General features: G+C 45.6%; 1 protein-coding gene across 2 annotated transcripts in view; it reads left to right on the top strand.

Moving 5' to 3' along the window:
• Positions 1–4,399, top strand: part of SHH (sonic hedgehog signaling molecule) — a 38,419-nt gene extending 34,020 nt beyond the window's left edge. For both annotated transcript variants that reach the window (XM_039345667.1, XM_039345668.1), the window contains exon 3: positions 2,311–4,399. In XM_039345667.1, the coding sequence (XP_039201601.1) occupies positions 2,311–3,026 (716 nt within the window). In that variant the 3' untranslated portion in view covers positions 3,027–4,399. The remainder of the gene's footprint in view (positions 1–2,310) is intronic.
• The last annotated feature ends 7,884 nt before the right edge of the window (positions 4,400–12,283 follow it).

The raw sequence follows: 12,283 nt of genomic DNA, 5'->3' as shown, positions 1-12,283 counted from the left end.
ACCTAATGAGAAGGAAGGACTCACTGGAGAAGGGCCTAATGCTGGGAAAGATTGAGGACAATAGAAGAAGGGGACGACAGAGAAGGAGATGGCTGGATGGAGGCACTGAAGCAGTAGGTGTGAACTTAAATGGACTCCAGAAGATGGTAGAGGACAGAAAGACCTGGAGGAACGTTGTCCATGGGGTCGCGATGGGTCGGACACGACTTCGCAATTTACAACAACAACACTTGACGGCCTCCATATCTTACTTCTGTCCATTAAAAAAGGGGCCATTTATTTTTATTCATAGTTTTCTGTTTGTAACCCAAATAACAATACACAGAAGGCCAAATCATGTCACCCCATACTTGACAAGCTTTCCCAAGAGCTTTTGACAAACAGATTTTTCTGAAGGCTTTTTGAAAACCTAAACATACAATGTTAGCAAGATCACTTCCATCCATGGATCAGCTGGCATTCTCCAAAATCAATAGTAGGTTGGCTGGACAGGAGTTACCTTGGTGGATCCCATGCTGATTTCTTCCTGGCCAGCTTGATCCTCTGTATGCATAGTCATTTTTTGTTTTCATTATTTTTACCATGTTTTTTGGAACCTGCCTATAATTTCCTGGATCTCCTCTGAGTCCCTTTTTAAATCATACTGGCTACCTTCCAATTCTCTGGCACTGAGCCTCATTTGAATGACAAATTAGAGCAATTCCTTTTTTGAGGGTTTTTTTTTTTTTTTGAGAACTCTTGGATGGATGCCATCAGGATTCAATGATCTGTTGAACTAATATTTCTCAATTTCTCAATCTTGGCAATGTTCAGATGTTTGGACTTCAATTCCCAGAACTCCCCAGTCAGCATGACAAACACAGTGTTGCAGCAATTTCTCTCAAGATATTCTAAAGCAGGGGTCTTCAGACTTGGCCCTTTTATGACTTGTGGACTTCACGCTGGCTGAGGAATTCTGGGAGTTGAAGTCCATAAGTCATAAAAGGGCCAAGTTTGAAGACCCCCTGTCCTAAAGTATCTTCTATCTTTGCCACAATTTGCTTTAATTATTCCATTTACCCCCTACCTAGATTAGATATAGATAGATAGATAGATAGATAGATAGATAGATAGATAGATAGATAGATAGATAGATAGATAGATAGATAGATAGATAGATAGGAGGGAGGGAGGGAAAATAGACAGGATGGAATCTCTTTTCAGTCAGGTTGGGATAAGTGTACAGAAGGAAACCAGAAAATGATATAATATCATAGAATCTGATATAGATAATCCTGTGAAGAAAAAGTCAGTAAGATATGTAACAAAATGAAATTTAGTGATGAAAAAAGTAAGGTTCTACATTTAGGCAAGAAAAACCAAATGCACAGGTATAGGATAAGAGGTACCTGGCTCTATAGTAGTACCTGTGAGAGGGACCTCAGAGTCCTAGTGGACAATCCCCTAAATAGGAGCCAGCAGTGTGCTGCAGCTGCCAAAAAGGCCAACACAGTGCTGGGCTGCATTAACAGAGGGATAGAATCAAGATCACATGAAGTAATAATACCACTTTACAATGCCTTGGTAAGGCCACACTTGGAATACTGCATCCAGTTTTGGTCACCACGATGTAAAAAAGATGCTGAGACTCTAGAAAGAGTGCAGAGAAGAGCAACAAAGATGATTAGGGGACTGGAGGCTAAAACATACAAGGGATGGTTGCTGGAATTGGGTATGTCTAGTTTATTGAAGAGAGGGACGAGGGGGGACATGATAGCAGTGTTCCAATATCTAAGGGGTTGACATAAAGAAGAAGGAGCCAAGCTATTCTCCAAAGCGCCTGAAGGCAGGACAAGAAGCAACGGATGGAAACTAATCAAGGAGAGAAGCAACCTAGAACTAAAGAGAAATTTCCTGACAATTAGAACAATTAATCCATGGAACAACCTGCCTCCAGAGGTTTTTAAGAAGAGATTGGACAACCATTTGTCTGAAATGGCATAGGGCAGGGGTAGACAACCTTGGCTCTTTTATGACTTGGGGACTTCAACTCCCAGAATTCCTGAGTCAGGAATTCTGGGTATTGAAGTCCACAAGTCATAAAAGAGCCAAGGTTGCCTACCCCTGGCATAAGGTCTCCTGCTTCAGCAGGGAGTTGGATTAGAAGACCTCCAAGATCCCTTCCAACTCTGTTATTCTATTCTATGGAGCCTGATATCCTCACCGTGATTTCACATTGTTTGCTTCTGCTAGAGATGATTGCCTAGCTAGGCTTTTCTTTAATCCCTTCCTGGCCCTTATCTAATGCTGCTTTCTGTCTCCCTCCCTCAGAAAACTCGGTGGCTGCCAAATCGGGTGGCTGCTTCCCTGGGTCCTCCTGGGTGAACCTGGAAGGAGGAGACACCAAGCTGGTGAAAGACCTTCGCCCAGGTGATCGAGTGCTGGCAGCAGATGTGCATGGACAGCTCTTCTACAGTGAATTCCTAGCCTTCCTGGACCGAGAGGACCCTCCTGTCCACAAACTCTTCTACGTGATTGAGACCCAAACACCCCAGACCCGCCTCTTGCTCACTGCTGCCCACCTGCTATTCGTGGCCCCACCACACAATCATTCCCATTCCCAACCCCAGCCTATCTTTGCCAGCCATGTGCAGCCTGGACAACATATCTACGTGCTGGCCCAAGGGGGTCAGACACTGTTGCAAGCAGCAGTGCATAGTGTGTCCCTGAAGGAGGAGTCCTCGGGGGCTTATGCCCCACTCACCGCTCAGGGCACCATTCTCATCAACCAGGTGCTGGCTTCCTGTTATGCTGTCATTGAGGAGCACAGCTGGGCTCACTGGGCGTTTGCGCCTTTCCGCATTGCTCACGCGGCCTTGGCCGTGCTGAATCCAGAGGGTCTCTCCTCTCCTCTCCTCTTTCCAGCTGCTGTACCCGAAGAGGGTTCCTCATTGGCTGGAGTCCACTGGTACTCCCGCCTCCTCTACTACATTGGCCGCTGGATTTTGGGTTCTGAGATGATGCACCCATTGGGCATGGCCAGCTGAGAGTGACAGCTGGCAAGTCCACTTATACCCTTCTGAAGATTAAAATAGTACCAATGGGGTGGGGGGGAACTAAGATGAAGAAAGAAAGAAAGAAAGAAAGAAAGAAAGAAAGAAAGAAAGAAAGAAAGAAAGAGAAAGAGAAGAAAGAAAGAAAGAAAGAAAGAAAGAAAGAAAGAAAGAAAGAAAGAAAGAAAGAAAGAAAGAAAGAAAGAAATTTTAACAATAATAGTAGGACAGTCCAAAGTAGACTTCAAGGAACAGAAAGAACCCAGGAAGTTTTTGTTTTAGTTTATAAATATAAATATATATATTATATTTTTATTTGATTTATATTTTTTTTGTCCGTCTGCTTTGTTGTCCTCATCTCTTGGATATTTATTTGTTTGGTATTTGAAATAGATGTTTTAAGGAATATGAACCCAACTTCAAGAGCCTTAAATAGTTTCTTTGATAATTTATTATCATGTGAATTGTACACTCACAGGAAAAAGCAAATTATTTTGTGCTGCCTAGCAAAACTGCACAGAGTTCTATTTTTCTATGTATCATGTATGTCCAGAATTTCGAAAAGTGAAAAGCATCTCCTTCTTCCAACTATCCATGGATTTGCTCAGGGGTGTCCGCAGTGAGCAGTGAACACAAATCAAGATGGTGGACGAGAGGATATAATCGAAGCTCCACCTACTTTTTACAAAAAAAAACAAACCAGGTGGAGTTTTGATAATATCTTAATGGTTGTCATTTTGATTTTTTTTGACAGACCCTGCAGACCCCCCCCCTGCCGATTTGATTTTTCCCAATAGCCAGTCTCAGAACAAAAGACACAACGAAAGGGGAGGGGGCATCCGTAAATTATATTTTTATACACAGAATTGTAAATTCTTTTTTTTTTGAGAGAGAGAGAGAGAGAAAGAGAGATCAATACCTAACAGTCACATTTCATTTTTTTTAAATAATGTAAGATATGAGAATATATTATTTTAATTTAAATAATATGAAATGTAATGTCATCTTCTATATGTTTCTATTGCCTCTGAAATATTTTGTTTTGTATAAAAATTAATAGCACGCTTTCATCCACATTCTTCAAACTCAAGACTGTTACACATCTTTATTCAGTGGGGAGGTGGAAGAAATTCTTATTTTTATCTTCAAAATCAAGAAGAAATTTATGAGAAAATATTTTTTAAAACGTGCACAGGTGGGCTATTATGATGAGAATGGAGAATAGTTTGTACAGGCAGGAAATGATGTTTTGCATTAATAAACTGATAAATAACTGCTGTCAATTTACTAAAATGTATTTTTGAATATTTTGTAATAGTTTTATAGAAATAAAATGTGCCATGCACTGACTGGTTAGTATATAATAACAAAGATTTTCTGGTTCATCACATTTGTTTTTAAAGGCTATTCAGATAGAAAATGTGAATATCCAGTCTCAATTTAATGTTGCTATGTGGTCATATTTAGAAAAATTAAAGCAAGAATTGTTAAAGGAAGCAATAGGACAGTCATATTAGCTCATCACCTTTGCAATTAAATAAATGAATCCTGATACTCTTAAATCTCTTTGATTTCTTTCTCCAAGCTCAGAGATAGGTATGTCTGTGTCCATAACGTGGACCAAAAAGTAAAAATGTTACTTTCCATGCATTGTGTGCATGATGTATATTTAAAAAGAATAAAGTTTCAACCTAGAACTAAGGAGAAACTCCCTGACAGTTAGAACAATTAACCAGTAGAACAACCTGCCTCCAGAAGCGGTGAATGCTCCAACACTGGAAGTTTTTAAGAAGAAACTGGACAGCCATTTGTCCAAAATGATATAAGGTTACCTGCCTGAGCAGGGGGTTGGACTAGATGACCTCCAAGTTACCTTCCAGCTTTATTATTATTATTATTATTATTATTATTATTATTATTATTATTATTATTATGGATCATTGCACAGTCAGCCAGATGTTCAGACTGGGTTTGGCATTTTGTCTACCTATCGAGTCCTTACCCAGGACCTGGGATAGGCAGATGTGGATGTTTGATGGTATTACAGATATTGTCGCAGGATAGCAGTATTCCTAGTAAGGCCACCTTTTGCAATTGACTAATGGCGAATTTGTCAATGCCAATGGTGTCCAAGTGGTGCTCCAATTGTTTTGGGATTGCACCCAAGGAGCCTATGACTATTGGTACTACTCTTGCTAGCTTTTGCCACAGTCTTTCTATTTCTATTTGTAGGTCTTTGTATTTTGTTATCTTTTCCAGTTCTTTCTCATCTATTCTGCTGTCTCCAGGCACTGCCACATCCACTATCCAGACTTTTTTGTCTATTATTATTATTATTATTATTATTATTATTATTATTATTAAGATTGTGGATGGATCGAAAGAATCTAAAGCAATATTTCTCAGCCTTGGGAATTTTAAACTGTGTGGACTTCATCTCCCACAATTTCTCACCCAGCCTGAAGTCCACACAAGGTTGAGTTCCCAAAGAAGCAATGATCTAACACCTTTGATATTGTCTGAGACCTAAGCAAATTTGCATGACTTGTTTTCCACTGATTTCATCAATGATTCTATGAAGCCGGAAGCAATATTTTAATATAATTTTCTCTGCAGGTACTATGAATTAAGCAAGAGCAGCAAGCTCAAGAAAAATTATGGACTGTCCTATACATTTTACCTTGTTGCATATTTTAAAATGACCCAATGGGACTATAGTTGGTTAAAATGACTTTTAAGTTGCATTGACTGCTCTCAATCTACTGAAAATATTACTTGCAATTCTGGGCTTCCTAAAAGGTTTGCTCAGGATTGATTGAAGGGATAAAACAGAATGCAAAAATGTGGTTGCATCTCTTTATCTTCTTTCTAAGTCCCCCCCCCTTTTTCAGACTCCTTCTAAAACAGTGGTTCTCAATCTTTTTAATGCCGCGACCCCCAACCGGTCGTAAGTCGAGGACTACTCAACTGGTGCAGCACCATTTGCAGAATGGGACTTTTGGCGGGCTCAGCAGGGCAGAGACAGCCTGGACAACTCCTATTGGCTTTTGAAAGCCAATGGAATTAGACTATTCAAGAGAGTCTATTCTATTGGCTTTCAAAAGCCAATAGAATAAAAGGGAGTAGCACAGCTAAGGAAAAGGGGGAAAAATGGCGGACTGTGTTGTTTGGCGACAACAGAGGGGAAATACTGATAGTCCTTGACTTACCATCATTTCCTTGAAAGACAATAGTCCTGGCAAGTGATTTACAACTTGTCCTTGCCATTACAGCTCTTGCCACATCCCCACAGTCCCATGATCAAAATTCGGATGTTTGGCAACTGGCAAGTATTTACAACAGTTGCAGCATCCCAAGGTCATGTGATCATTTACAACCTTCTAAGCTGGCTTCCAACAAACAAAGTCAATAGGGGAAGCGAGATTCAATTTACAACTGCAGTGATTTGCTTAACTATGGCAAAAAAAGGTTGTAAAATTGGGTGTGGCGTTCTTAACAACTGCCTTGTTTAGCAACAGAAATCCTGGTTCCAATTATAGCTGTAAGTCGAGGACCACCGATATATGAAACCATCTCTTAGCCAGTGCAATATTTTTTCCTACATTTGGTGACATCTATCTGGATTCTAGGAAGTCAAAATCTTAGTGCCGTGCCTTTTTTACATATTTTCTCATGTATTTTTCCTCTTTGTACAGGACTATGTGTAGCAAATAAGGGGCTATAAAAAAGTCAAGATGCATCTACAGTCTTTGAAGCTGTTCTTTTACTTTTTTGTTGTTGTTTCACATTGTTCAGATGGATTTACTAGTGACTGATCAACCATACCCAGCAGGTAGCCCTTAATGGAACTATATGTGTGTTCAGTTATGATCATCCAAAAAAGATGTTAGGACCCCAGGAAGAGTGCAGAAAAGAATAATAAAGATGATAAGGAGTCTGGAGCTAAACCACACGATAAACAACTAAGGGAATGTCTAACAAAGAGAAGGCATCTACATGGAGGGAAGTATGCAGTGGGATATCCCAAAGCTCTGTTTTAGGCCCACTACTCTTCAACATCTTCATCAAGGACTTGGATGAGGGGATAGATAGGGAATGCATCAGATTTGCAGATGACACCAAGCTGGCAAGAATAGCCAACTCACCAGAAGACAGGCTTAATGTAAGAACGTCCTGCTGATGTGTGAATTAAATAGACCACCAGGTACGTTGCAGTAGCCAACAAAGGTTTATTTTGCTATGTCGAAAACAAAATCAGCTCTGGAATACACGCCGTTCCCGCGTCCTAATAAACCCCATCACCACACCCACCGCGTCCGCCCCAATTACCCTAATTACCCCCGTAACTTGCAACCCCACCTGCACCACCCCCCTGTTGCCACATGTGTCGTCCCTCAGGTCCATTATGCGTTGGCGCATCTTCGCCTCCGCCCCGCCCTCTCATCCCAACACCAACCATCTGTCAGACCCAGCGTCATAGAGCAGCGCGGTCGTCCCACACAATGCTGGCCTATCCCATTTCCCTGTCCGACATGGTAATCAGCCACGTGGTCCGCCCGTCATAGTGAAGGCGTCGGCCTCAGTCCCAAGACGGTGCCGTCGCTCGGCTCCGGCAAGGCTGGACGGAGTTCCGTTCGGAGGTACGGGCGCCGGTCAATGTCCGCCCATGGGTAAGACAAGCTGGGTCTGACATTCGGCTTCCCCTCACCACAGGGCCCCCTAAAATGAAATAGAAACAGTTACGTGTCCATCCTATCTGTCCTGGGATTGTCACCTATCCCCCTGTGTTCCTCGGTTTGTGTGGCCACATCCTGTGATATCGACGGGTGAGAGCAGGGGCGAGAACATCTTCCTCCCGTACCCAGGATGCCTCCGATACGGGGTATCCCTTCCACAAAACTAGGTAATACATATTGCCCCTCCGCCACCGGGAATCTAGTATATCCTGTATTTCGTATCTTCCCGGAGCAACGGGTCCTGGGGGAGGTTCGTTGTGGGTGTCTCCTTCTACCGGCTTTAACAAACTCACATGGAATATTGGGTGTATCTTACCAAATAATTCTGGCAAGTGCAGCTGTACCGTAACGGGGTTGATGATGCGTACTATGCGGAAGGGCCCGATGTATTTTGGCGCTAGCTTCTTGCATGGCACCTGTAACTTAATATATTTGGTTGATAAGTACACCCGGTCACCCACTCTCAATTGCATAGGCATTCTACGACCCTTGTCGGCCTGCTCTTTCGCTACCTTTTCCGCATGTTGTAACGCCTGTTTGACCGTACTCCACACCTGATGTGCACGGGACATCCAGTCTCCGGGGCGTAGGTTCACGGCTCCCTGCAGCTCGGTCCCAGGTAATGGAACTGGATCGTACCCGTACACTACTTGGAAAGGGGTTAGTCCGGTGCTTCTATGCACTGCGTTGTTATACGCTAATTCCGCGAATGGCACGAAATCTATCCAATCCGCCTGCTGGTAAGATACATAAGAGCGGAGATATCGTGAAATTGCTGCATTAGCCCGTTCCGCTGCCCCGTTGGTACAAGGGTGGTATGCGGAACTCAGGCCCTGTGTGGTTCCGATGCTTGCAAGGAATCTACGCCAGAATTGGGCCGTAAACTGAACGCCCCGGTCTGAAATAATTCTACGGGGCGCTCCATGTAAGCGATATATGTGCTGCACGAACAGTTTCGCTAGCCTCCTTGCAGACGGTAGTCCCTTGCAGGGGATAAAGTGTGCCTGCTTCGAGAATAAGTCAACAACCGTCCATATTACCGTGTAACCCCTGACGTTTGGTAACTCAACAAGGAAATCCATTCCGATGTCCTGCCAGGGGCGAATCGGATTAGCTACTGGTTGTAGCAGCCCCATCGGCCTCTTCGGTACTACTTTAGCCTGTGCACAATTATGGCATTCTTTGACGTAACGCTCAATGTCTTTTCGCAAACTGGGCCACCAAAACCGTCGTCTCGCCAGGTGGAGCGTCTTGACGAAGCCAAAATGGCCTGCCACCTTGGAATCGTGACATTGGTGAAGCACCCGATGACGCATTTCCTGAGGAATGTACAACCTATTCCTATACCAAACCAACCCATCACGACGGGTTAATAATCCGGGGTTTGCCTGCAACCAGGGATCAGTCAACAATGCAGCTTGCAGTTCTTCCTCGAACGTCACCACTTTTGCACATCCTTCCACCTGCTCGGGATCCATACTACATATCGGCATAATAGCCTGGAACACTTGTTCCTTTTTACTATCGTACTGTGGTAGCCGGGAGAGTGCATCTGCTAAGAAATTCTTTCCTCCAGGCACCACCTTCAAGCGGAATCGGAAACGCTGAAAATACTGCGCCCATCGAACATGTTTCGGCGACAATCTCCTTGGAGTCTGGAGGATCGTTAGGTTCCGGTGGTCCGTCCACACCTCAAAGGGGTGTTGTGCACCCTCCAATAAGTGGCGCCAGGTGGACAACGCCCATTTTATAGCAAACGCCTCCTTCTCCCACACCGCCCACCGTCGCTCGGGGTCGGTAAATTTTTTAGAGGTGTATGCGCACGGTTGCAAGTCACCTTGGTCATTACGTTGCATCAAGAGTGCACCGACGGCCACATCACTGGCGTCGGCCTGCACTACAAATGGCCTGCTCGGGTCAGGGTGTAATAACACCGGTTCCTCTGCAAACAGTCGTTTTAGAGACTCAAAGGCCCGTTGGCAGGCCACAGTCCAGTCTAATGCCTGTTTCGGGTGGGGTTTGCCAGTCGTGTTTTTAGTGCGTAACAGTTGGGTTAAGGGTAGGGCCACGTCAGCGAAAGAGGGGATGAACTGTCGGTAGAAATTGGCAAACCCCAAGAATCTCTGCAGTTGACGACGGGTCCTCGGAGCCTGCCATTCTAGAACACTGCGCACCTTACTGGGATCCATTTCTATCCCTGTAGCTGACACTCTGAACCCTAAATAGTCAATCCGATCTTTGTGAAACTCGCACTTCGACAATTTACAGTATAGGTTGGCGTCCAATAATTTTCGCAGTACCGTCCGTACTAATTGTACATGGTCTTCTAACGTCTGTGAGTAGATGAGTATGTCATCCAGATATACAAGGACCCCTCTATATAGATGGTCATGCAGCACTTCGTTGATCAGTTGCATAAATACAGCTGGTGCCCCTTGTAACCCGAACGGCATCACCTTGAATTGGTAGCTGCCCAGAGGACAGTTAAATGCCGTTTTCCACTCATCCCCTTCTCTAATTCGTACCCTATAATATGCCTCACGGAGGTCTAGTTTTGTAAAGATCTTCCCAGCTGCTAAATGAGTGAGTAGGTCTTTCATAAGCGGCAGGGGATATACTTGGTCTATACACACTGCGTTCAGACCTCGGAAATCTACACACAACCTCAATCCCCCGTCTTTCTTTCCCTGAAATATGACTGGAGCTGCTACCCTCGAACGTGCTGGTTCTATAAATCCCCGGGCCAAGTTCTTATCAATGTACTTTCTCATTTCCTGCAGTTCTGTGAATGTCATAGGGTACATTCTGGGTTTGGGTAGTTTGGCCTCCGGAGCGAGTTCGATTGCACAATCTGTCCGTCTGTGAGGTGGCAGATTGTCACACTCCTGTTCGCTGAACACCGCTGCGAGATCATCATATACCCGTGGGTATTGGGCTTCGTCCTTCCCCTGCACCGTTTTTGAGGCATTTAACTTCCTATCGCTATCCATGTCATCCGGCGGCCGCGGATGCAGACCTACCGCTAGCCTTAGATGCCTGGACCCCTCTGCCCACCAAATGGTTGGTGTCCACTTATCCATCCATGCCAATCCCAGAATAACAGACTCGGACATAGAGGGAACAACTACGAATCTTATGATCTCCCAATGACCCCCTATATCCATCCTAACAGGTTCTGTTACCCATGTAGTGGGAGCCCCCCCCCAACAGAGAGCCATCTACCTGCTCAAAACGGATTGGGATCTTCAACCGGGCCACCCTGATCCGCATCTGTTGCACTACCCCCTTACTGATTAAGCACCTTGTGCACCCTGTGTCCAGTAATGCCTGAAAGGGCATCGACTCACCCGTAACCGGGCTTGTCAATGAGATGGGGATGGTGAAGGGGACGATGGGGTCACTCACCATTGGATCCTCCACCGGCCCTTCCTCCTCGTACTCCTGCAACGTAGGGGACGCCTCGTCGGGTGTTTGCTGAATTGGCGACTGTCCCAGTTGGTAGGCCACCCGTGATTTCTCTGTTGGTCTCTTTGATGTGGCACCTGGTGTACCAATCGCCGTAGGTGTACCTGTTGGCTTAGGTATTCCACACTCCGCGGCACGATGGCCCGGTCGGTTGCAGCGGAAGCATCTGAAGGTAGGTCTTGGACGTACCATCCCCGGCGTGGCTTGACTGGTACCACCCACGGACTGATCCTGAGTCCGGCGGGGCCTATCCTCCCGCCTTCCGGGATGATCCCTCAGCCCGACATCCAATTCTACCGCTGCCCTATACCAATCAGCTAAACGGCCCACCACCCCTCTGACTATACACGCTTGGCGGATGGTGGTATCCAGGCCAGTGCGGAAATGATGAATTAACAAGCTGTCTGGCCACGACCTAAGCTTCCCTGCCACCTTTTGGAATTCACGAATGTATTCCTGTACTGGTCTGCCCTTTTGCTGCAGACCCACTAACTGGGCCTCGGCCCGTAGTAAACGTGTCGGGTCCTCGAACCTCGTTTTTAGTGCGTCGAGGAAAAGGCCCACATCGGCTAGCTCCCTAGCCTGGTCACTATATAGGTCTGCGGCCCAGGCAGCGGCCTCTCCCTGCAAACTCGCGGTGACTGCAATCATCATTGCCCAGTTGGACGAGTACAGGGTTGTATAACGGTCCAGATGGTTAAGTACGTGGCTGAGGAATACCGCCAATCGATCCAGATCTCCGTCGAACGTGAGGCCAATGGGTGGTGGAGTCCACATCATCTGCTGAGGCCATGGGGCCGGTACCTGACCGCCATATGGGCCCGTCCCTGGATGCGCCCTAGGACGGGGTCCCGCTCCCAGGGATTCCATCCCGTCCCCATCCGGACCTTCCGGTTGGGCCCGCGCTCCCCGTGTGTCCAGCCCATACCGGGGGCGCTCGGGTCCGGTTTGCCTTGCCACCGGATCCCGTAGTGTAAAGCGACTCCCTGGCGGTAATTTAAACTCTGGGCTCGCCATGTGAAAGTGGGACCCATACGGGGTGCTATCCTT

The sequence above is a fragment of the Crotalus tigris genome, unplaced genomic scaffold, assembly GCF_016545835.1.
Source record: "Crotalus tigris isolate CLP2741 ecotype Arizona unplaced genomic scaffold, ASM1654583v1 scf7180000017969.2108049, whole genome shotgun sequence".
NCBI lineage: Eukaryota > Metazoa > Chordata > Lepidosauria > Squamata > Viperidae > Crotalus > Crotalus tigris.
Note: the sequence above shows the minus strand (reverse complement) of the source record. Positions and strands in the feature narration are given on the sequence as shown.